Here is a 26714-nt window from a genome sequence, read left to right on the forward strand (position 1 = left end):
AGTGTTGATGACATGCATCAAACAGAACCCCGAAGAACTGCCTTCAGAATCTTCAGCAGCACCAGCATCAGACAATATGCACGCCGCCATGACAGCAAGTGAGTTTATAGATTGCCTGCAATGAAGCGCGTGATTGGTTGATGGGCGTGGTGCTGTTGCTGTCAAGAGCGCTGTGGTTGGACGATGTTTATAAGAAAATTGTCACAATTTCGGGTGTCTTTTCCATATTTTGAAAAAATGTGCAAGTTTGGTGCTTGACGAGTTTCAGATATGATTTCTATAATATTTTCACACAACATCTTACTATAATTCACCAAATGTCCGTCCATCCGTCCGTCTGTCTGTCTGTTCCCAGGTACCACAAAAACGGATGAACCGATCGCAACCATTTTTTGGGTGTGTAATCCTGGGACCTCTTGGAGTAAAATAGCCATAACATAATCCCCTTGACGGCTCCAGTAGGGAGCGGGTGCTTCTAGTATTATAAATACAGGTAGATACACAAGGTGGGTCACAAAACTGAACAAAACAAGAGCTCAGCCCACGGTCTATACAGTCTAGCTCCCTCTGGTCTCTCAGCCCTCCTATCCTCTTTAACAACTCCAGAATGCACACGTTCTTCCAATAACTCACTCCTGGTTAAACTCCCAAAATCCAGGCTTACTGCACACACCGCTTTTATTCATCTTTTCTCCCATTTATGGAATTTCCCTCCTGAGGCTGTTCAATCACAATCTTACCTCCAGGGCCTCAAACCAGGCATTACACAATTATCTCAAATTGTGAACTTTATGTTTCACAGATCTCATCTCATTACACAAAGATACCAATATTTACTCCCCACATTAATCCCACCGAACTTAGCCCAACCCTCTAACTTGCATGTCAGTGTTCCCCAGCTTAATTTCTCCTCTTTTCTCATGCATTCTTTCCATTGCTTATTATGTCAAACTGTTGCCCCAATGTCGTGACCTCACTCTTCAATGAGCCTCAATCCTGTATAAAAATTGTTTTAAAACTAATTATATGGGAAATGTCTATTGGCATGGTTTAGAAACACCAATGTCATGTTGGAACAATCCAGGACAGATTTTGGAATTATTCCTCACCATGCACACATTCTCATTGCTAATGCAATCAAATACTGTAATATACTTAATCTTCGCGCGTAATTAATTTTCGCGTTTTTTCAATTTTATTTTCCGCGAATTATAATTCCTGCAAATTATAACAATACAACATAGCAGATATAGAGTGTGGGGGAAAAATTTATATTAATGTATTCTAAATTGTAACAAATGGAGTTTTAGATATGTAACTTTTATGCTTCAAGTTGAATTGGCTGTCCTTTCTGGCCAAGAGATTTTTCCCTCTTCTTCTTCTTCTTTCGGCTGCTCCCGTTAGGGGTCGCCACAGTGGATCATCCGTATGATCCGCATAGTGATTTGGCAATTGTTTTACGCCGGATGCCCTTCCTGACACAACCCTGGTCGCCTCTTATGACACAGGGATACGGTACACCTATTTTAACCGGGGTATACACCGGCCCAGTACACTGGTACTCATTTCGCCGACCTCGGAAGGATGACAGGCTGAGTCAACCCCCTGGTGTATTAATTCAGTGGCCCAACGGAGCTTGAACTCAGGACCTTTTGGATCCCAAGCCGCTGCCCTAACCACTGCGCCAACACCAGGCTACTTTTGCCCGAAATGATGAAAAATGTCTTGGTCTGGAGCGGAGTGACCTGAGCGGATAACAGCGAACCTTTGCCTCGAAATGTACGAAGTGGCTTCTCGTCTAAAGGACACGTCTGCAGTCTGGGTTGATAGCCCCCACCACTCTCTCATGAAAGTATAAAATGCTTTGAAATGTAAAATTGTTTCAGTGCAAGTACCTGAGGAAGTATTAGCATCTCAGTGGCTTGTGCTCCTTGGAACTGACCAAGTTCCAAGTTAGAATAAAACTGTCTGATGTAATATGGAAGTGAATTTAATCGGGTTGGTCTAACTGTTAACTAAAAGTAATAATTGATGAAATAGAACCAAATAATATTGCAATCAATGGGGATTCTTAAGTTCATTGTACAAGGGTGAGAAGTGTATGGTGGATAATTAGAAAATAAATTGTTTCACAAGGAAGGACTTGTGTGGACATCGGTTTTATCAGTGTCAATGGGTTTTATGCAGGATTTTATAACCAAATCGGATAAACATTAAACTCTGCCTGAAGTCAAATAGGATTCCACAATCGGCCAGGTAGAATCCTTCAACGATCACAACAAGGTGGGTTAAAAAAATCCACAACAACAGTATAAACGTATTTATTTGAAACAAAATATACTTTTAAATATGACCAGCAAGAGGACATTCTCTCAGCACAAGTCGACCTGAATAAAAGAGTTCAATACTATTAACACATTTGTAATATTAAAGGTCAAATGCCTGCCATAATGAACTGTCTCTACTCCATATATAATGAGCAAGTGTTTGCATGTCTGCTCTATACCCATTGGTTAGACAGCTGTCCTGACACCCCCTCCCCCCCCCCCACAATTGTAACCTGAAAAAAAATCATATGTCCACCATTTTGGTGCTTTGGTACGTCAAAGACATCTTCGAAAGTGTCATATTCACAATCACCATGCCCTCCCTACAAGTTTTTTTGTCCAGTGTAAAACAACCGAAGTGAATGTTAAAAGGAAAAATCTAATGGTTGGAGCCGAAAGATGTGATGGGCCTTGCGAAGGTGACACCATTATCGTATAGGCCTCAGGCTTACTGTGTAGTTTTGGCTACTTCTTCCATCTCACAATGCTGAGTGTGCGGCAGGCCAGGAGTTTTTGGAGGATTCTGAGATGTTATACACTACCGGTCAAAAGTTTTAGAACACCCCCATTTTTCCAGTTTTTACTGAAATTTAAGCAGTTTAATGTTTCAATGTGCTCTGAAATTAAAGCATAGAACAAATAAACAATTGCAGATAAAAAATTAAATCATGGAATCATTTTATTGAACAAAATTTAATCTAAATTTTTGACTCATCAAAGTTGCCACCTTTTGCAGATATAACAACCGAACATACTCGTGGCATTCTTTCTCCAATGGAAATCAAATATTGTTTGGAAAGTTTTTCTCAACACTGTTGCAGAAGTTCGCACAAATGTGTTGCACTTGTAGGTTGCTTTGTTTTCACCCTTCTTTCCAGTTCATCCCAGACCATGGACGTCGAGCCCAGGGAGGGCGGGGGGGGGAAATGTCCCTCCCACTTTTTTACCATGGGGGACAGAGTATATTCTGCCCCCCCCCCACATTTCGAGTTCCATGCCAATTTTAAAAATGCGAAAAATGAAGCAATAGCTGTTGGTACACAGCGATAAGCCTCCGTTGCTATTCTTGTCATTATACCATGCAGCCCCATTCTGTAGATATACCTCATGTACCGTACATGTACTGTACAGTACATATAGGGGGCGACAGTCGTGTAAATCATGTACACTACCGTCGCCCCCTATATGCACCGTCTCTTCTATACACGCACTAAGGCGTCTGAAAACCTGGCTGAGAAGTACGATGAGACAACAAATACTGAACCATCTCATCGTTTGCCACGTCCACAGTGATCGGTTGGCAGCACTGGATCCCCACAAGTTGGGAAATACGGTTGTTTCCAATGTTCTGAACCGTCACACTCTATTTGGATAAATACAGTACAGTATATGTACCTGTATGTGTACATGTATTAATACACTGTATTAATATACGGTATCTGGAACTGAAAAAAACGTTGCAGTCCATTGTTCATGTTGTCTCATCGATTTGTGGCGAGCAGTTGTGGTGATCTATTGCCTGGGCACACCATGGGAGAAAGGTCCAGTTACCTGACCCCCCCCACCCCCCACATTTTGGCTTGGATCGATGCCCTTGTCCCAGACCAGCTCGATGGGGATTAAGTCTGGAGACTGTGTTGACCATTCAATGATTTGAAGCCTTCTGTCTTGTTCTTTTCTTCTAAGGTAGTACTGACATAGCCTGGAGGTATGTTTTGGGTCATTATCTTGCTGCAGGATGAACCCCTGACCAACTAGGCATAGATCAGTGTATTGCATGGCACTGCAAAATGCTGTGGTAGCCCTTTTGGTTCAGGGTGCCAGTCACTCTGTGCAAGTCGCTGACTCTGGATCCAGCAAAAGAGCCACAGATCATCATGCTTCCTCCTTCATGTTTGCCAGTTGGTGTCATACACTAAGGAACCATCGTTTTCCCTACGCGACGGCGTAAAAAAACGGCGATTTCAAATTTTGATTCATCGGTCCATAAGACCTTCCAGTATTCAATAGTCCACTGGCAGTGCTTCATGGCCCAGGCAAACCTCTTTTTCTTATTTTGCCATCTTAGCAATGGCTTTCTTACTGCCACTCGACCTGTCAAACTGCAGCTCGAAGTCTTCTCTTCACAGTTTAAACTGAGACTTCCTTAATCTGACCACTGTTAAGCTGTGCTTGAAGCTGCTGTCCTGTGAGCCGCCTGTCACGCAAGCTGTTGACTCTCAGAAACTTGTCTTCTGATTGTGTTGTGGCTTTGGGTCTGCCAGACCTCTTCCTCTCAGAGTTTCCTCCAGTTTCCAAGTGCCTTTTGATGGTGTAGGAAACTGAACTCACTGCCACCTTGGTTTGCTTTGAAATTTCTCCAAAGGAAAGACCTACACTTTTAAGGGTGATAATGGTCTGTCTGTCTGTCTTCCTTTGTTAATTGACTTTTTCTCACCATTATGATAGCAATATACTACTTCCTGCAGTGCAATATTGTCCAAATAATGCTTCAGAGGATGTAGCAACACAGTCTGTTCCAACACTGCTTTTATACAGACAGAGGGTTTGTAACTAATCAACAAAAGTTGGGACACCTGTAGGAATTGTTTGCATCAACTTTCAAGGCTTAATTTACTTCCATTGCTGCAGAACAGCTGCAGTTGCTAACCCATTACTTGACCCCCTGAAAAGGGCCTTTTTAAACAACTCTGAAATATACATTATTTTTCAGTTTTTGGGAACCTAAACTTTTTTTTTAAACCTCTGGCCGTTTACCGCTAAGCTTTGTACCATTTCAGGTTATTCACTCTACTTGAATTGCTTAAATTTCAGTAAAAACTGGAAAAATGGGGGTATTCTAAAACTTTTGACCGGTAGTGTACATTTCCACAACAAATCTTCTTAGGTGACGGTTCATTAGATACTGTATGTACAGAACTGATTTAACGTTTCCATGAGGATGCTTTTTGTCTCGAAGAGGTACACCTTTATAGCTGACCAAAATTTACTCCGATTTTGACACCATTTCATGTAAACCATTATACATTAAGCATATGTGTCATTTTATCTTTGCTGATTATCAGCAACAACACTACAACAGCTATGGCAGCTCTGGAGGCATAGTGTCCAACAGCAGCACCACCTTAATCTACATTTTCCATTAATTATAGTATACACAGATGTGCATTTTCCACAAATTATAATTCCCATGAAAATGGTTTGAAAATAGAACCATGAAAAACAATTCCTGTGAATATTAAGTATATTACAGTAATGAGGATACACATTCAGGATAACAACAGCACCTGATAACGACTCAAGGAAAAAATTGTTTTGAGAAAAATGATATGGACTTCAAACGTCTACCTTGGATACTAGCGTATCATTCAGATAAGTGGCTGTGGGATACGTGTTGGATGGTAGCATATGGACCCACGATAGCTCATACCTACTACATAACAAGGAGAAATATGAACAGATATCATGTATATCCGTCACTAACAATGACAAAGTACTATTTTGTGGAAGTGATGCCACATAATGTAACTTTGGAGATTTGGATAATCTCAGGCCTGAGTTGCTGTAATCATTCAGGCCTGAAATCATTTAACTCACTAAAGATCCAGATTAATTTTTTTCATCCTGCGAATGCTAGGTATCTATCAGTCAGTTGTCCTGCAAGTTAATGGATTAATTTCCTATACATGTGTCATACAGTGGAGTTCCATCATCAAAATGCTGCTGCACAGGCATCAAGTCCTCAACATTTCATGAGCAGCCTTGTTTTAAACATCTTCTCATTTGTTGGCATCAACAGCCAAGGTAACAAAAGCTTATGCCATGGCTTTCTTGTGGATACATATGTAGCAGAAGGCAATCTTTCACGGAAACTTGCCATACAAATCTCAAGAGCACTTTTAAACAGCTTTGCACCATGGAATATGATCAATGTTAATCCGGTAAAGTCAGTTCATCCCTGATGCTGAACTGCTAACGATTTCCCTCAATTTGAAGTGCGATGATCAGTTATCTTGGAAACTGAGCAAAAATGAAGAAAAAAACCCCCTTCATTTGTACAATGGCAAAAATGTAGCCAACTGAACCAACATAGCAATCCTTGTCTATTCGGGATTAAGCATATCACTTGTTCTCATACACAGGTGACAGGGTGCAAAGGAGGCGATATCGTTGTCGAAGATGCTTTGCACGCCTGTGTTCATTGTTGATCTCCTTTACACAAGAGGAGGGAAACCAACCCACTGCATTATCCCAAATTCGTTCACCCTGAAACCAGGCTGCAGGAGAAGAACATTATTATTGCATCATATTACATAGTGTTTCCATGTTACACTTCCCATGTTACAAGTATTATACCAAAGTGACGAAACTCAACATTTGCCAAACAAAAGCCCCCATCAGCAAATCTCACCTCCAAATCAAAATCCTACTACCCCAAACAAACATTTCCTTGGAACAAATTAACCTTTCTCCACCCATAGTAAAAAGGTATCTGTCCACCAAAAATATTTTTGACATCTGGTCACATTGCATTGATCCCCATAATAGTTGTGTATCTGCACTCTCATTGCCTTTTTCAAGTCCTTCAAAGACAGCCACCTTACATCATCACAGAATATCACAATTTCACCTCGATTCAAAATAAGTGTCCTACGGTGGTTCCATTTAACTCCAGACTAGTTAACTTCATCCCACATTAAGTCAAGCAATGGAATCTCCTCGTTGCTACTGACCTCAAGACCCATCTTTTCATTAACTCTGATTTCCAATTGCCAGTTTGATTTCTGTCCAGATCATTCCAATCTTCACATTCCCCTTCTGCTTTCTCAACTACAGATTGAGCTCCAAACGAACTCGAAACTCCAATCAAGAAATGAAAGGCAGCCTATCTTGACATATCCCAAGAATATAATACCATAATACCTTCTCTATCACTTCACCAATGATTGATCCATTTTGTGCAAGGCTTTGTCCTTGTGACAGGCAGGTTGTTGCTGTCTTCAGAACTGTAGAAAATAATGTGGTCAACCATCTCCAACATGATAGTCAATGCAGGAAAACTCACCAACATGAGTCACAGATTGACTGCTGGCAGAGGTGGAGTCTTTGGAAGTTCTTGATTTCACCATTAGCAAAAACCAACCCTGAAGTGACTACATCTCCAAACTGATGAGATCTTCAGGGCTGCACATATCCTTGCGATTTTCAGTTGATGAAACCTTTCTTTTGCAATCTCAACTGATAACATTGTATATAAGGCATCACTAGAACGGCTGGGGCAGCCATTTTAACCGCAAGCAAACATTTTGTTGCTGACTGACACTTTTTTGTTCACAGGAGTCTCAACTCCTTAACTTTTCATGATTCTTGGTGTTAAATATTCACACAAAAAATAATCTCAACCACATTTGAATTTTCGGCTGTATTCGGCTGTACCTAAAACTGCCACAATGGTCAATTTGACTGATTAGGAAATGTATTGTGGCCCACCATTCTTTCGTAACACCATGTCAAGAAACAGATTTTGTAATATAATGAGATTCTTACAATTTCACCAAAGGTCGACAAGGTCTGAGCGTTTACAGGAAGATGAATTTGTACTGGTGACCAAAGTCTGGAATTGTTTTATAGATAATTGCATCCTCTGCTATAAGCCTGGGCAAAACATCACCATGGATGAACAACTGTTCATCGATTCACCAAATCCATGGCCAATAAATATGGTGTCGATTCACCAAATACATGGCCAACAAACCAGAAAAATTTGGGTTGAAGTTTTGACTCGCAGTTGATATATATATATATATATATATATATATATATATATATATATATATATATATATATATATATATATATATATATATATATTCGAAGTATCTGTTGAATGGGTTTCCATACCTGGGAAAAGATGAGCACCAGCCCGCAGAGCAGACGTTGTCTGAAAATGTGGTGATACGTCTTTTGGATCTTTACTTGAACAAGGGAAGAAATGTTACCACAGACAACTTTTCACTTCTCTAAAGTTGGCAGAGAAGTTGAAATCAATGAGCACAAGCATAGTGGGCACAATGAATCATGTACAAAGAGAAATCCCCTTCTCAGTGAAGAACTCAAGGGCACAGCTCGACATGACTACTGTGATGAAGCATGGTGACACCACTCTAACTGTTTACCAAGGTGAGAGATGCAAGAACTTTTTGTTGCTCAGTACCCTTCACCCTACTGTAAAAGTGAATGATTACCCAAAGAAGCTTCCTGAGACTGTTGCTTTCTATAATTCAAAGTACAGAGTGGATATTGCTGATCTGATGGCCATGAAGTACTCTGTCAAAGCAGGATCTCAGATATGATCAGTTCATGTGTTTTACAACATTCTGGACCTGGCTGACATAAATGCATGGGTGCTATTCAAGTCAGTGACTGGGAAACATATCAGCCAATAAGACTTCATTATCCAACTTGTTGATGATCTCTGCCAAGAGTAGTCATCAGAGTTGCCACCATGAGAACTCTCGATGTTGAGTCGTTTGGATGAGGGGCCTCCAGCAAAGTGAAAGTGGAAACAATGCCGTCACTAAATGTAAGAACAAAATGGTGGACAGCTGTGCAATGTGCAACAAGCTCATATGTGTCAAATTCACTGGACAAGTGGTTAAAAAGCACACAGCTTGCTGCCAGCTGTAATAACAAAATGGTGGACAGTTGTGTGATGTACAAAGAATGGCTTTCAAGGAATCTCATCATTGCAAACAATAAACATGTGTTTGAAAAATGATTTCTTGTTTTACTTCCTAGCATGACCAGCTCTTTTCATCAGCAGTCAAAATGACCACTGCAGCAGTTTATGGTATGTGGGTGAGGCTGACAGTTCAAGTGTTAACCACAGCATCAAGGAGCACAGGCATAAATGCTACAGTTAGAACTATAGTAATTGAGAGTTGTACTCTCATGTACTGTAGTTGGTAACAGGTCCTACTATAAAAGTCTGCAGATAATTCCTTCAGGAAAGGAATGCTATTTTTGCCTGGGGGTTCCCTTCTTTGGGCTGGGGCTTCAGGTTCACACCTTTCTCCTCTTGAGATGAGAGTCCAAAACAATGAGGAATGTTAGTATCGACCAGCAAGAAGCTGATACACAAGGCCTTCTCCTCTCTTACCACAGACAGGTTAGTGCCGTTGGTGGTCCTCTATTGCCTCGCTTCTCATCCCGTCCCTCTTTCCCTCACTCTCATTTTCTGTACCCAACTCATTCCTCATTACCCCTCCTGAAGTCTAAGCTTTCTGCTCATCTCTGCTGCCTATATGTCTCTTGTATCTCATCAATAGAGTACGAGTTCATCCTCTTGAACTTTTCTCTTCAGTTCTTTAAGTATACAGCACATTATCACCTTGTAATATTTCCCATACCCTACTGTGATTTTTGCTATCCTTATTCATTTTTCCACATATATCCACTTGTAGCCATTCCAACTCAATTGGATGTCTTTGTCTGTTTGTCACTTTTGAGCCATTCTCTCTTTGACTTGTAGTTGTCCATGAGCTCTTGCATGAGCCTCAACCCCTACATAAAAAGTCTCGCTTATTTGTGCCGTAGCCATCTCTGTCATGCCTTCAATAGATTGAACATTGTAGGGCATGTCATTTTCAGTACAAAATAAAAGCACACAAACATCGTTCTGTTTTCAGTGTTAAAACTTTGAGCATCGCACTCTGTTATTATCTGCAGGATCTACCCCCTGAGGCATTACCCTCCTGTGAGTTAATACAACTGCAAGTTTGCATGATAACATAAATATACTGCAGGATGGTCCACATGAAAAATACAACCAAGCCAATAACTCACCATCCTTTGTCTTTTTAGTCACTTTAATGACATCTCCAATTGCCATTTCCAACTCGTCTGCCTGCTGCGCTGAATAGTTGCAGATGCAACATACTTTGGGGCAGTCTGCATTCCGATGACAGGATTTAAAAATAATTTCTCAGTAATGATACAAAATAGTGACCCACTGCATTATCCGCCATAAAAATCATAACATATCACATCGAGGCCAAACATGGCAGTAAGTGCGTCTGGGATACAAATATGCAAATGAGTAATTTCTTCAACCTATATTATGTAATTGAAAATCAGCAGAAAAAGAAAATTGAAAAATTAAATAATAGCAATTAAAAAATTAAATAATGGAAAAATTATTCTTCAAAAAGTGGGACACCACAGACACCAAGACCAAACACTTAATGCCTCCCTCCAGGAACCACAATATAAAAACAAAATGAAAGTCCGCATACCCCAGTCTTCATAAATTGTATGGCCGTCCTCTTCTCTGTAAAATGAGATAGCTGATATCCAACGCTCCTTGTCATTCCTACAAAACAAATGTATTACAAAAATCATTTATTTACACATGAACAATCTGGAGCAAGCATGTTATAATAACATGAATGTTGTTTTTAAATATTTGAAGTTAAAAAGGTTTAAAAAAAAAGCAGGAAACCCAATACATAAAGACAGAGATTTCAAAAATAATTTGATATGATCATGCAAATTATTATTGGGATTATTAAAGCCCATGGGGCCAACATTTACAAATTCAGGTACAACATATTGGATATCTTAAATTTTAGGTCTGGGTTATAAAATGCTTGTTGTGGTTATAAAATAAAAAAATTTAAATCTCTTCCATAACTCCAAAACGATAAAACATAGCAGCCTGAAACTTGCATGCATACCAAAGGCACTCCAAGGAAGTACAAGAGTGAAAATTGGGTGTTTGGTTTAATTAAAACACCCCTTTTGAAGATAATTAACGGCCTTATTTAATTATATCCTTCATTAGGTGATCCCCAGCCATCTCGCTGTCTGGGGTCTTGAGGCGTTTCCTGGGTAACCGAGCTGGGGTCTGAAGCCGCCTTGCTTTTTGGCCTGCTCAACCTGACATCGACTTGGAACAGGCCACAACGATTTCTTAACGATAAAGTTGTTGTTTTCACTTTCCTCACTCATATTATCGAATGCCTGTTCATCAGAGCTACAAATTGCTGGGTACACTGCAATGCTTACAAACATCTGAAGACGTCAGCGTTTGTGGCTTGACATTTTGTGCGTCTCCGGGAGGTGTATGTTCGATATGTGGCTAAGCACCTGCCAAACTATACGTTTCTTAACAACCGTTTCATTGGAGTGCTTGCTTGAGTGCTTAAGCCACTTGGTGAGCGCTCTCCAAGCTGTTTGGTTGTTCGTTTCGGGAAAAGTATCCATGCTGTCAAGGGAGCATCGATTAAACAGACGTACATTTCCGTATGTGTTGGGCCTTGCGGTGCCGTGCGGTTGGTGGCTTGGGGGTGCAATTTTATTTTTACAGGATATCGCTTTGTTTAACCTTTTGTGTGATCTCCTAAAATAATCCAACCCTCACTTCGACATCGATACATATATAAAAACCACAAGGTCCATCCGACCAGGTATTTGCTGTGATCTGGTTCTGAAGGCAGAGAGCAGAGATCAACATTATGTGTTCTGTTTCTTAATATATTTTTTTAATTGAATTTTGCTAATTTCCCACTTGAATTCCTCTGTCAAAGAACTCAGTTTAAAGGTAAATCTTTGTGTTTGTCGTTTTTATGTATTTTATGTGTGTATGTATATAAACTGTATTACCATAACGGAAGTGTGTGTGTGTGTGTGTGTGTGTGTGTGTGTGTGTGTGTGTGTGTGTGTGTGTGTGTGTGTGTGTGTGTGTGTGTGTGTGTGTGTGTGTGTGTGTGTGTGTGTTATTGGTTGTTATCTCCATATGCGGGTTTCAGAAGGTGTGTGTGTTTGTGTTGTTGGTTATCATCTCCATATGCGGGTTTCAGAAGGTGCAACGGATCCCTCCCAGGTCTCGAAGTATCCACCGTCGTGTGTGTGTGTGTGTGTGTGTGTGTGTGTGTGTGTGTGTGTGTGTGTGTGTGTGTGTGTGTGTGTGTGTGTGTGTGTGTGTGTGTGTGTGTGTGTGTGTGTGTCATTGATTGGTATCTCCATATGCAGATTTCAGAATGTGGAATGGAGTCCTCCCATGGTGGGCTCAAAGTATCCACCTTCATTTCGGTAAGTGGTCACGATTCATGGACCAAGCTGTGAAGTTTTCGGTTTTCAAAGTTTTGTGCCGAGGGCTCTCTTCAGGTTCGTTACTGATCCCAGGACAGCTTCCAACTGTAGTTTGTTTGTCCTGATATTCCAGGGATGGTTTTTAATATCTCTGTGAGATTCTTCGTCATCATTCCCATGAGGTTCTTCATCATCACTGGTTTAACTTTGGCATTCTTCAGCTTCCAGGATCTTTTCACTTCATACTTGAGGTCTTGGTATTATGTCATTTTCTTGATTTCTGCATTGTTAGTCCAAAATTACTGGCATTAACACCTCAATTAGCAATGCCTTCTCTTTTTTTTGTACCCAAGTATGATATGTGGTCGCAATACTTTGTTTTCGATGTTCACATCCGATGGGATCATAAGGTTGTACATGAGCGGTACTTCAATGCTTTGAGTGATTGCTTTTGGTTCATTTTCCCACAAATTTTCTGGAATTGGAATATCAAAGTCTTTGGAAATGTGCCAGCGGATTACTTTACAATCTCTGTTGTGTGGTTGTGTGTACAGCTGTTCTGACACTTTTTTTGTTTTCATGTTCGGTCATGAAGCGTCACATATCATTCTCTTTGCTAACCCCACCTCCACCCCTCACCTGTCTTTTTTATTTTTCGTCCTCTTCCCCACGCTTTTCTTTCACTCTGTCCCCTCCTTGCTCCCCCTCCTCATAAAATGCAGCACTCTCCTCCCACATCTCTGTCGCTCGCTCTCTGTGTGCGTGTGTGTGTGTCTCACATGCACCCTTCCCTCCCACAGTAAATAGAAATATTTGGTGAGGTGTCCCTCTCCCCCTCTCCCCCTCTCCTCCTCTCCTCTCTTTCTCCCCCCTTTCCCCCACTTTATTGACCCGTCGGCGAAGCACTGTAGTCACATATAATAAGGATCACCATCACAGAAGATCTACTTGTCACTCAGTTAATTTTGACAGACTATTCTGAATCTTGAACCTCACTCCCCCCATGAACCCAATATTCTCTTCTGGAGATATGTTGTAATTTTCATAGCAAAATGTACTTTTCCCAGACATTTATCAGATGTGTTTATGGAGCAAATGCCTGGCATTCTGACATGTTCTATTTTATTGTTTTCTCTTTTTTCCAAAGCCACAGAAACCACATCTTCATGGGATATCTCATCCAATTTCAACAAATATGGTGAGGAATTAAGATAAATCAACTTTAAATACCATAGCCTTGAAATTGTATATCTTTTATACAATAATGGAAACTTCATTTTTGTTTAATTTAGTCGACTTCCCCTTTAATTTCTGTGAAATCACTTTGGTGGAGGTACAAGTTATTATCAAATCAAAAGAGCACGACCATTTCACAATTTCATGATCGATTGCGAATGCTCCTCAGGCCCCAGAAAGGTTTTCAATTTCTGGTCAGAATATTGTTTCACACATTTGAAACTTGTTTGACTTTTTTGACCTTTCCGCTGTCCGATAAATGGAATGGAAGGATCAAATAATTTGTATAAAGCTGCATTTACCCAAGCCCTTTGGATCCCTTTGCACTTCTATTGATTTGTCAACCTTCCCCTATCTCTCATTGAGCACTTCCATTAATCTTAAGTACTGTTAATCTTAATCTTAAAAGGCACGTACAAACTGGAGGCTTGAAAGGCAAGCTCGATCTGCTTTTGTCTGTGGTTTTCCAGCAGCACGAGCTGAAATGCATTTTCTGCTGTAGTTTCAGCCTCTGGTAGTTCTTGGATCTCAATCATAGCTCGAGGGGCATAGTCAAAAACTTCGTACTTCATGCCACTGCACTCACAAGGAATGCATATGGAGAGTATATCAAGAGAGATGAATCGTTAAATGATAAAATTCAGGAATTATTATGACATTAAAGATTGCAATCAATCTCGACTTTATACTTCAAACACATCTTCAAAATGCCAGTGGAAAGTTGAAATACAAAACTTATTCTTACGTTTTCTTGGTAAGCAGGATTAGGTCATTAAAAAGGAAGATGTAAATGGCCTTCTGTTGGCCTTTTTTGATGGCATTCTTGAAGTTTCCCTTTGGTATGCTCTTCAGCTCATGCAACTCTCCCTCCTTAATCAAGTACCGTGATTGACAAACAACAGGAATGTACTGCCAAGCAAACAAATCAGTGTGCCTTTCACAACTCTCCAATGTTAGAAGTCACTTTCAATGAAATGAAAAACTTGTGTAAGTATATTCAGAGACGATCTATCTACGTTGTCCACTTTAGTGAACAGAAATGGTGGAGCACAGAGTTAAATTCACCTTCAAGTCTTTGAAGTCAATCTTGTTTAGAATATGCACCAGTTCTTCTGTTTGCTTCATTTTCCTCAAATCTTCATTACTCTTACGAATCACCTGCAATGCAGGCATCAATTTTGTAGTTTTATAATTAAATATTTGAACAAACCTTGAAAAGAGAAATGGGTACAGTCAAGCACGTAGTATATGTTTTGTATTAAACTGAGATATCAGGGGTTTTTTTGGTAATCAAAGCTAGTCATAGTATATCGATTTGATTCATCCTGCACTGGGTGCATGATTTTTATAAACGAAACAAAAGTATACTGGTGTAAATCCCAGGTGTTTTCCAAGGTGAATTCCAAAACGAATCACATCAATTTAAAATCCATCGAGATCAAAAATGTACACAAAGAGGCTTGCCAAAGTATTCACCCACTACCAATAATGCCACATTTAGATGTACTGCCGGATCTCAGTATTTGCGGATTCGCTATTCACAGACCCTGCACATTCACGGTTGATAAAATGTGACCTGCTTCTACATTCGCAGCCCTGTGCTTCGCATATTCGCGTGACCTGCTTCTACATTCGCGGCCCTGTGCTTCGTCTATTCGCGTGACCTGTTTCCACATTTGCGGCCCTGAGCTTGGCATATTCACGGGCTTTTTCACGTTTATGGAGTTTTTCACAGGCATGGTCACAGTTGTCTGTGGGCGTATTCACGTTTTTGTTTTTTTGCATTTTGGCGGGTTTTTTTTACAGGCAAATTTGTGGTTTATGGTGGGTTGCTTCGGGTTTATATTCACTAGTTTTCACAGAGATTTTTGATTTTCCTCATAAATCATGAACTGCCAGGAACATATCCCCCTTTTCCCATGGAACCAATGCCCCAACATTCGCAGATTCGACATTCACAACATTTTCCAGATACATATCCCCTGCGAATAGCAGGGTCCGACAGTATTATGAATTATGTGGAAACAATTTTTCCAAATGAACTTTTTTGATTCATAACTGAAGAGATCAAGCTAAACACTGTTATAATTGAACGAGGTTTACATGTCAGGAACACCTGCAAAAAGCATGTACAAATCAAAATTCACTGGTTGCAAAAGTATTCAACCCCTTCGGTCAGTACTTGGTGGAAGCACCTTTTGCAGTAATGACTGCCATTAGTCTTTATGGGTAGGTGTCTACCAGCTTTGCACAGTGAGATGGTGAAATCTTTACCCATTCTTCATATGAAAATTGCTCTAGTTCTGCCAAGTTTGATGGGGATCGTCAATGGACTACAATCTTCAAGTTTCGCCAAAAATGTTCAGTTGGGTTCAAGTCAGGACTTTGACTGGGCCACTCAAGAACATTTATTTTCTTCTTATTCAGCAGCTCCAGTGTGTCTTTCGCTTTGTGCTTCAGATCATTGTCCTACTGAAATGTTTATCTCTTATCCAGTTTCAAATTAATGACTGACTCAAACAGGTTTTCATCAAGGATTCTCCTGTACTTTGCACCTCTACTTTGCATTGTCCCTTCTGTCCTGACATGCTTGCCAGTCCCTACTGATGAAAAGCAGCCCCATAACATGATGCTGCCACAACCGTGCTTGACTTGGTGATGTGCAGTGTTAGGTTAGCTCCAGACAATAACGCGTTGAATTTTGACCAAAAAGTTCAATTTTTGTCTCGTCTGATCACAAAACTTTTCTGCTGCAGTATCATGCTTTTTCGCAAGATCTATAGAGCATTTAGATGTCTTTTTAATTAATAGCTTCTTTATTGCCACTTCTTCCTGGAGGCCAGCTTTGTGAAGGGAACAGGATATTGTTGATTGGTTAAAACTGACCCCCATCTCGGACATGGAGCCTTGCAGATCTTTGAAAGTCATTGTTGGATTTACAGTGACATCCCAAACCAGTTTCCTGCTTGCCCGCTGCTGAGTTTAGATTTATGATCTGATCTGGTTAGAGTCTGGGTAGAGATACATCTTCACTTCTTAATGATGGATTTCACCATACATAAATGGATAATGAGTAACTTTGAAATGTTCTTACAACCCTCTCCTCAACATTACTTCTCCAACACTTTATGTCTGACTTCTTTGGAAAGCTCTTTGGTCTTCATGTTTGCCTTGTTGGTTTACCAAGTGGGTTGCACCTTAAAACTCCGTAGATAAGTGGGGGAGCTTAATTTTTAAGTTAAACCACTGATTACATACAGGTGAAACCTATTACACTTATTTTGTAACCTCTCAAACAAATAATTTGCTCTTGAAGTGATTTCGGATTAATTAGGCAAAGGATTTGAATGTTTGTAAAACTGAGAATCATCTGATTTTCTCTGTTAATCTAACTTATTCACATTTTATCTGCATTTTTTAGCTTTATCACTTTGGACTTGTTTGTGAAGACTCTATATATTAAATTTGATTTGAAAGGATCATGAAATAAGCTCAGGTGACATCAAAATTAAAGAGGGTGAATATTTTGCAGGCCACTGTATATTGTTCATGATCAGGCACAATCAACCAACAATTTGTTACTTAACCCTACTCTACAAATTTTAATCAAATATGAAAGATCAGAGTTAGCCTCAAGCAACGTTTTGTTTGTGTCCACAAACTTCCTGAGGCCTATGTTCCAGCATTTTTGGGGTGCAGGTTGACTCTGCCTCTCAAGCCATGATTGAGATCCAAGATCCAAGAGATCCAAGAAGAAGAAAAAAATAGATGGGGTGAAACTACATCAGAAAATGTGTTTCAGATCATGCTCTGGGAAAAACCACAAACAAAAGCAGACATAGCTTGCCTTTCAAAGCCTTCAGTTTGTACATGCTTTTTCATATAGCACTCAAGATGAATGGAAATGCTCAACAAGATATGGGGGAAGGTTGACAAATCAATAGGGGTGCAAAGTGATGCAAAGTGGAAAGAGCATGGGTAAACACTGCTTTATACATTCGTTGATCCTTCTATTCCATTTATTGGTCAATGAAAAGGTCAAAACAGTGAAGAAAAACATAACTGAAACGCATTGTATATCCAATGCACAACTCATTTCTGGTCACGTGCCAATGCACAGAATTTTAATCTGAGAACATCAATATCATTCGTCTGTTATTTCTGGGATCGCAATTTGTGTGACCTAGTGTAATGTGGATACACAGGAGCAGCTGTGCAAACATTTTCCTGCTCACATACTTCTGGACAAGCACCGTGTTGCTTTTTCTTTTTAGGTCATCTCTTCGAGCATGACCTAATAATATGGGTGTCGATGTCCTTCGATCCGTCCGTCCGTCCGTTCACAATGAAGTTGAAGCGGAATATATGGTCATTAGTGATCCTGATAGAGGTCGACGAGACGTACGCGATGGTATGACTTTCAAGGTCACCGAAGGTCAAGGTCAAGGTCACGAGGCCTTTGAAGTTGCGAAAATGACGATTTTCAAATTCTATCTCCTCCGCCATTTCTCAAGCGATCTTGAATTTGATTGTAGCATATGAATCTATGGGAGAATATCTAAATTTTGTCAGGCCGGATTTTCGATATTCGCTTTCGTTTTCGTGTCACGTGACTTCAAAGTTGGCAAAAAAATGCGAAAATGACGATTTTCAAAATCTATCTCCTACATTTCTCAAGCAATCTTGAATTTGATTGTAGCATATGAATCTATGGGACAATATCTAAATTTGGTCGGGACAGATTTTCGAATTTCGCTTTCGTTTTCACGTCACATGACTTTAAAGTTTGCAAAAACTGCCCTACCTTCAGCAGGCTATATATTTTCTCGCAGAGATGACCGTCACTCCCGCACGGGTGTATTTTTTTGTATGCATAGTCATGGCTTGTGGAAGTGTTAGAGCACAGAACAGAACAGATCAGGATGCAACATAACAAAAGGAGATCAGGATGCAACATAACAGGAAAAGGGGAACATAGATGGAGATGGACAAACAAGGGATGCAGGTATCGATGAGGGGTCGGGGAGAACGCAAGGGGAGGACAAGATGGATACAGAAGGAAAATTTTTGGGAGGGGTGGGTGTGGTTTAACGGGTGTAGAAAAGATCGTGGTTTTGGATGGGGGATAACTTGACATTGTGGTGATCAGCTGTCTTGAACTGGAGAGAAAATGACATTGAAGTGATTGTGGAAGGTGGTTCCACAGATGGGGAAAAAGAGAGGAATAAATGAGTGGAGGTGAGCTGTGATCTTGTATTTTGCAGTTTCATTGGAAATGGGTTGCTGGTGGACCACTTACATCCTGTAGATAACTGGGGGAGTGGGGGGGCAGACAAAGCTTGGAGAGGGCAGAGGGTGCAATCCCAGAAAGGAGGCGGAAGAAGACAGATACCACCGACTTGTCAGTGATGGTGAAGTGACAGGCCCAGATTCAGCATTATTGCGGGAGATTCCAATGATCTTGGAATCCAGGAGAGGTAAAATGTAAATTAAACATTAATGCGCCTTCGCCTAAGCTATCTAGAGAGGGCAATTTCATTCCAATCGGACAAACTTTAGTCGAGTTATGGTGAAAATGTCTATAATTGGGTTATAACCTAAAAAATGAGATCAAGGTCAAAGAAAAAGAAAATCATGTCAACCTCGCATCTATGCAACAAGAGAGCCGTGTGTGTGTGTGTGTGTGTGTGTGTGTGTGTGTGTGTGTGTGTGTGTGTGTGTGTGTGTGTGTGTGTATGTGTCGCCATTTTTCTTAGAGATGGCTGTACGGATCTTCATCAAACTTTCATCATCATTGAGTGCCGGAGAGTGTTTTAGGCAAAATAAAATCCATTTTGGGGATTTTAAAAAATCTTTCTATCGTTCCTAAGCCTTTGTAGCTCTATAAAAGGTAATATTAAATGATCCCCAACCCCATTCCTTCGTGAGTGTAGGGAAGTGTTTTTGTCCCCCACAAAAAAAAATAGAAGAAAAAAAAAACGGATGTCTTCAAAATGCCAACAGGATAGGAACAGCACTGGGCAACGTCGAAGACTCCTGCTGGTACTTTATATTCACATTATTGATGCAAAATTTCATTCCATAAGTCCCAGCTGACTATCCGAGATACAGCTCAGAAATTGATAGAGTTCAGAAATTTGTAGTGTTGTGAGTGCAGGAAGAAAAATATATTCTCAATGGTGTTTCAGTACTCTACCGAGTCCAAGAAACTCTGCAGTGCCATTAAAAATTTGGCCCGCTAATTGTAGAAACAAACCCGACAACATCAAAAAGCCTTCCCCCAATGCTATCAGGGGAGGCGTAATTTAAAAAAAAACTTTAACCAAAGCAGAACTCTTATTTTCATACCACTGAGGTGGACCAGCCAGGTAAAGAAGACAAGTAAAAAGGACATAAAATGTCATAGCCCCCGTTGTTATAGTAACTTTGCTCTACGGAGTTAAAGGGCTCACTCATATTTATGTACAACTAAAATAGCCGCCAGTCTACCAGTCGGCGATCTTTGATCAGATCGCAAATGAAGTGAAGTGCATGTGTATGCCATCATGTACTGTGCTTGTGCCATGTTTGAACAAAATCAGACCAGGCATGTCTCAGAAATGGTTGGGGACATATTTAAGTAAAAAATGGCCGCCGGTCAGCCATCTTGGATATGATCTCGGTAAAAAAGACGTGCATATGCACCCCATCATTCTTCATCTGTGTGCGAAGTTTGAACAACATCAGCAAATGCATTACTGAGAAATGGTTGAGGACATGTTCAACATCGGGGGTTTTTTATAACTAAAATGGCTGGTCGGCCATCTTGGATCTGAACTCCAAAAAAAACATTGATGTGCATATGTAACACCATCATGTGTTGTGTTTTTGCCAAGTATGAATGAAATTGGTTCATACATGACAGAGATATGGTTGCGGACGCAAGGACGCATGGATGCACACACAGACACGAAAATTGAGACCAAATCCATAAGCCTGTGTTTTGGACTAAGTTCATCAGGGGGTAATAATTACCTCCGGCACAGAAGGTGGATGGAGGTTATATAGTCACCCCCGTTTGTATGTTTCTTTGTTTGTGTGCAGGGTATCTGAAAAGGTTATGGACACATTAGGATGAAATTTGGTGGTTTTGACAGGCTGAGTGACAAGGACGAATTGATAATATTTTGGATATCAGGATACAATAAATTTTTTAGTGATTATTCAACATTGAAAGAAGGGGCCAAAAGCGTTATATAGCATGATATTTCAAACATTTGTGGACGAGCTGTTACAACAAAACTTGGTGGATGAGTTGGATTGGTGACAAGAACAAGCCGATTTGATTTTGGTTACAGTCCAGATCCAGATCCGACATATTGGTGGGATACAAAATGTAAACTGTTCAGCCTGGTGGAGGTATGAGCTCTACCGAGTACCATTCTAGTTTCTTCCTACATCACTAGGAAAGATGTATTAAATTTGGAACAAAGATGTACAATGTAAGAGGATCCAATCCTACAAATCAATTTCCATAACACATATGTCTCAACATAAACCTCATCTTCACAAAGAGCGATATCTGAAACTCATGGGGTCAGAGATACCCCCAACTGAGTCACCACCATAAAGAAAAGTCAGGTCTGAACATCCTTTGTTCGACTTTCAGAAACATTGTCTCATATGTGGAGAGGTTTGTATTCTAAAGGACCCATAACATCCAGATAGTTGGAGGATGGTTGGCTGTTGTCAGACTGTTGATTGGAAATTGCTCTCCTCAAGACATGTGGTGAAAATGGGGTAATGTATTGAAAAAAGGGGAGGCCACAATATTAGGAAATCAAAGAGAAAGGGCTCATCTGATTCAAGACTTCGAAGAATGCTTTGGGGAAAGTCTCATCATCGTGTGTGTTGATAGGTGTGCAAGTATCCTTTGCTTTCAAAACCACATTGTCCAAAACATTGAAACTTTTGGAGGCAAATGACCACATTGCTGAAATTACCAAGAAAATCTCAGCTGAGGTGAAGGAACAATCCCCCCAGATAGTGAAATGCTATGACCTGTGTGATTTTACAAGGGAAAAAGCAACAGACAATTGAAGTAATTACTCGATCTTATTTCAAGTTTGGTGTCCAAAGGATCTGTCATGACAGAATCCCTCTGTTTGACTCAGTCGATTGAAGCTCTCATGACCAAGTCATTCAATCAGACCACTCTCGGTTTAGCTGTGAAATGTCACAATCGATTTGGATCAGAAGTAATTGATGTGCTTCATGCCAGTGGATACATTGCCAGCCACAATGAAGCTCTACATTTCAGAAAATCCGACGACAAGATGACAGGAAAAATTGATTTTATGTTCACAAGTCTTTCTGGTGATGGTGGACTTTGTTAGGACACCAGTGCATGGTTTTGTAATTTTGACTTTCAGGTTTTCACTCCAAATTGGTGCAGAGAAACCAACTCCATGGCAATATAATTTACCCAACATTATGCTGGTAAATGTTATAGTCCCTTTTCTCTAACTCTTGTCAATATAGAAATACTAAAACTGTGAAATAAATCACATTCAGTCGAATTTTAGTTCTTTCCTCGACTTAGAGTCCTCGATGGTCAAATTCATGACTCAAAGTGACCTTAAATGTCCTTAACTCGTCGTTGAATGATGAAGGGTGAACCTGATTGATATTTCTGCATTCGACCTTTGATTCAATACCAAACTCCATATGTTTATGGTGAGGTATATAATTATTAGCCAAATTCTGCAATAATTATGAAAAAGGGTGTGCCCTAAAAAATTTAACCAACAGTGACATTGTGGCACCTGTCGGATTTTCCATTTACACATGCCCAACAATCGTTTGAAGCATTAAAAAAACGTATTTGTACATCATGTTATGGTTCCCATTGTCGGCTACCGAACCATTCATATACCATACTTCATCGGAGCAGGATATAGGTTTAAACGCCATATTTTCCTCAAACAAAGGGTCAACACCTGAAATGTCAACTTCCATTTATTTACCCAAGCAGTTAGAAATACCTCAATCAATGTCTCATTAATTTGATTCATTGTTTGACCTGTCCGCCAATGCAGATAGACACTACTCACTCGTCTTCATGAGCAAGACTACGACTTCATTTTCAATTCCACACACCTTTATAAGTGCATCCAATGTGGCTTGGCTCAAATGCTCTTCCTCTGAATCTTCTTCAGTGTATTTTAAAATGCGCTGTCAAAACAAAACAATGCAATTCAATGTTTGTTTACACCATACTTTAAACTTTATTCTTTAGCCAACTCACCTACGAGTGAGTGCAAGTAACATTGTCTACCACAAATATTTATCCAGAAAATATTGTCATTGGGATGAGCAATCCAAATGTTGTTTGCATGGGCTTCCTTTTTATTATAAAAGTACCGCAGCATTCATAACCAGTGGCTCGGACCAGACCAACTTCACCGAAGAGCTAAAGCCTCATGTTGTTAAACTTCCCCTCTTTTTGCAAGCACAAAGCCGTTTCATGTTCCTTTTACCTCGATGAGGAGCTGCAGACGTGTAAGTCGCTGCATCGGTAGCAAAAGATGCGCACTCAATGGCAGCTTCCCACTCTTTGGATGTTCTGAGAGCTTGTTTATGATCTCAGAGAAGCTTGTATTCAACTTGCTAAAAAACAATAAAATGGGAAAATGATGAATTAAACCAAGTATGATGAGATTAAATATAGTACATTTACTAACTGCGTGAATAAGGTAATCACATTGATTAATTTAATATTCTTTTGCAAAACAAGTCAATTACAAGAAGAAAAAGCTACATCATAAAGAGTGCAATGAAAGAACCAGTGCACACACTACAGCAACAACAGGTGGTGACAAATAGCTGAAGAAAGTCGACCGACATTAATAAGTGGCCCATTACAACTCCTGATCCCACCACTCTCAAGAACAAACCAGTCATGACAATCAACAATCAATGACTTAGGCTTGGTGCTTGGTTCAACTTTAGGTCAAGGGTCTACTTGTATTTCCCACTGTGGGGAAGGGAAGAATGGATTGATGCAAAGGCAGGAAAGCACTGTTTTGAGGAATAAGCAGGCACAGTCGGACAGAGGCGACAGCGATCAGAAACAAGCTGCTTAGGCCTGTCACATTTGCCACGGTGGCCGTGGGGTCTACAAAATCTACGGCCACTAGCAATTATAGGGTGGCCGCAGTATTTCCACGGTCACACAATGTAGCAGTCACATTTGTTTTTATTTTTCGGGTAGCCGCACGGCGTATTTATAAATTGTGGACACCAAAAACGTGGGGGTGCCGTACGGTCTTTGATTTGATGTCGCACGGTGACCTTAGGGCATTCCTGCGGTGGCCATATATTTTCAAGGCAGATGCAAGGTGCCCGCAAGGCGACCGCAGGGGGACCGCAGGGGGGCCCTAAAGTGAACGTGTGGCCAGACGGACGGTAACGAGTGGGTTTTTTTTTTACCAGTTCTTTTGTTTCGGCTTGTCGAATTGCTATCAGTGAACGTAAAAATGAAAAAAGTTATATCTCCGCGTTATAATTCCACGGCGACCCCTACGGCCTGTAAAATATAGTCAAACGGTGTAGGGCCACCCTGAGGCCACCGCAGAAACTCTGCGGCCGCCGCACGTTTCTGTCAATTCAGAGGGCGTATGGCCGCCGTATCCTCGCCGTAGAGCAAATGTGACTTAGGCCTTACTACAGTACTCTCAAAAACTTAACATGTGGAAAGAAAAAAAAAAGATTTGGGGTGAGGGACCGAAGGCCTCGTGATTTAATATCCCCCACAATATCTATAACTCAGAAGATACACACATCAAGGACCGGTAGGTAATAGGATGGAATATAATTTAAGAGGTCAGTAGAGCTAAAGAACAACAATAACCCTGTAACGTACTGATTCCCAAACTGTGGGGAATTCCCACCTGGGGAAAAATTTTTCCACCGCTAGGGAGGAATGGGACCTTGAGTGAACATTATTTTGAAAATGACCCTTTATATTGTTACAGCTGTGGAGATTCACAGAACACCATTCAGGTTTCCCAGAGATCAGTTATGTCGATAAGTGTGTGTTCAGATTAGATTTCCCCACCGATGTCTAAAGGGATTTTATTCGTGTAACCGGGCTGTGATCTTTGAGGTCGTATTATCCTTTTGCTATCTTTATTTTGGAACAACCGCATCTCAACAACCACAACTGCATCTCAACAACCACGCCATCCCCACCACAGCACCAACAACGACATCTCCTCACCTTCTCCTCAACAACATCTCCACAAACGAACAACATCGCCTCACCTTCATCTCCATTGCGCCGCCATCTTTTCGCCAGCCACGGCGAATCCCAACGAACAGCATCTCCGCGACAGACGCGGGGACTCCCTCGTTGGGGCGGGAGCCGATGATTTCCACAACGTCCGCGTGGTAAGGATGATTACTACAACGTCTGCGCACGTTCGTGTTTCACGACGAGATCGGATCAAAATGACAAAAGGAGTGGAGCCAGCGGGGGGTGAAAGGTTGAAGGTGGAAGATCAAACTCACCCCCGGACCCATAAAAAGGCGCGCTGGAACGCCAAGCGAGCAGTCTGTCTGGAGTCGAGCTGGAGTCGGGGTGGAGAGCGCCAAGGTTCGAGTCCAGTGGAGGGCAGTCGGGGTCGTCGGAGCGCAGCCAAGCCTGCAGTACTGTGCCGAACTGTGGGTCGGTGGAGACAGCCGGAGAGAAGTTGCCAGCCAGCGACAGAACGGTCTGAGCAAACGCCGAGGAATGGGCGGGCTCGTAAAAGAGCATCAACTCTTAAAAGAGCAAAGGCCCGTTCATTCCTCTGAGGCGTCGTCGGCTAGGCCTGATCCATCAGGCCGCACGGCGGGGCCTGGGCCAACCGAGTCATGGTTACACTAACTGCCATGTTGACGGAACATTTAGGGTCGCCCAACGAGTCACCACGAGGGTGGCAAATAACCAGCCCGGTCTCACGGAGCTCCTTCGGTCTCCCCAGCTCCGCAAACATTAAATGCCTACGGGTCCCGTTCTACCCCTTCCTTTCCTCGGGTTTTCTTTGTATGGAAGTTGTGGCGCCGTGTCCGCTAAGTAGAATTGTGGTTAAGTGATTGTGTACATAATAAATAGATACGGCTGCAGGTTTTTGGTTTGCTCGTGTCTTGTCCCTACCCCCATTTGTTGCATTCATTACATTGCATACGTGCTTGTACATATCTGCATTGCTTCATTGACTGCATACGTGACAAATAAATGTCATTGTTTGAATGTTTACCTGCTCGTTGCGTCCTTTCCCTCCATTGAGCTGCCGTAATTACGTACAGAATATTAGCTGGCTTTTAATAGCCGATAAAGTAATCGGATCCAACGGGGCTTGGCGATATAAAACCGCTCGGCAAATCGCAAACGGAACGAGTTGCTTAAGAGCGGCTCGTTTTCGTGCAGGCTCCGTTGAGGTGTAAATCCCCGGCATTTCTGTCTGCGCGAATAATTAGGTAGATCGACAATTCGGCGATCAACCCTGTAGTGCGTGGACAGAAAAGTTGGCTGATCTATGGTGTGATTAAAAACACACCCGTATCTGGATTTCGGCGTTGATCCGAAAGCTGCGACTTGGATTGCCACGGGCGGTAGGCGCGTGCGGCCGCGAATTAGCTAAAAGCGGTCGCCCGCACACCGGAGTGGTGGAGAACCACAACAATATTCTTACAGGGACACCTCGGGCTAAATGGGGAATCATTAAATTTTAACATGCAAGGGCAATTTATTTCTCCACGATCAGATTCTGCATTGAAGGTTGAATTTGGAGAAGTGCAACTTCATGAGTTTTGGATTTGTTGCTTGCAAGAGTATCCCCTCCCTTCCAAGGATGCACTTTCATTGCTTGTGGCCTTCCTTACTAAATAGGAGTGTGAAACGGCATTCAGCCAAATGAGCATGATCAAAACCAAACATAGGAACAGATTAGACATCGAACTAGATATTCGAGTTGCACCGAGCTGCACATCACCGCACATCAATCATCAGATGTAGAACAAGCAAGCACATCCACC

General features: G+C 41.2%; 1 protein-coding gene across 4 annotated transcripts in view; it reads right to left on the reverse strand.

Annotated features, from left to right (window-relative positions):
- Nucleotides 1-2305: 2305 nt before the first annotated feature.
- The window catches only part of LOC147018313 (uncharacterized), a 138862-nt gene continuing 114453 nt past the window's right edge, over nt 2306-26714 (reverse strand). For all 4 annotated transcript variants that reach the window (XM_085897855.1, XM_085897856.1, XM_085897853.1 and 1 more), the window contains 8 exons: nt 23174-23303; nt 22794-22868; nt 14721-14813; nt 14401-14564; nt 14073-14231; nt 10622-10698; nt 10173-10277; nt 2306-6604 (listed from right to left, as the gene is read on the reverse strand). In XM_085897855.1, coding sequence (XP_085753981.1) covers nt 6450-6604; nt 10173-10277; nt 10622-10698; nt 14073-14231; nt 14401-14564; nt 14721-14813; nt 22794-22868; nt 23174-23303 — 958 coding nt within the window. In that variant the 3' untranslated portion in view covers nt 2306-6449. The remainder of the gene's footprint in view (nt 6605-10172; nt 10278-10621; nt 10699-14072; nt 14232-14400; nt 14565-14720; nt 14814-22793; nt 22869-23173; nt 23304-26714) is intronic.

Source organism: Eptatretus burgeri, chromosome 10 (genome assembly GCF_056783735.1).
Source record: "Eptatretus burgeri isolate ZD-2024b chromosome 10, Ebu_testis_v1, whole genome shotgun sequence".
In the NCBI taxonomy this organism is placed as follows: domain Eukaryota; kingdom Metazoa; phylum Chordata; class Myxini; order Myxiniformes; family Myxinidae; genus Eptatretus; species Eptatretus burgeri.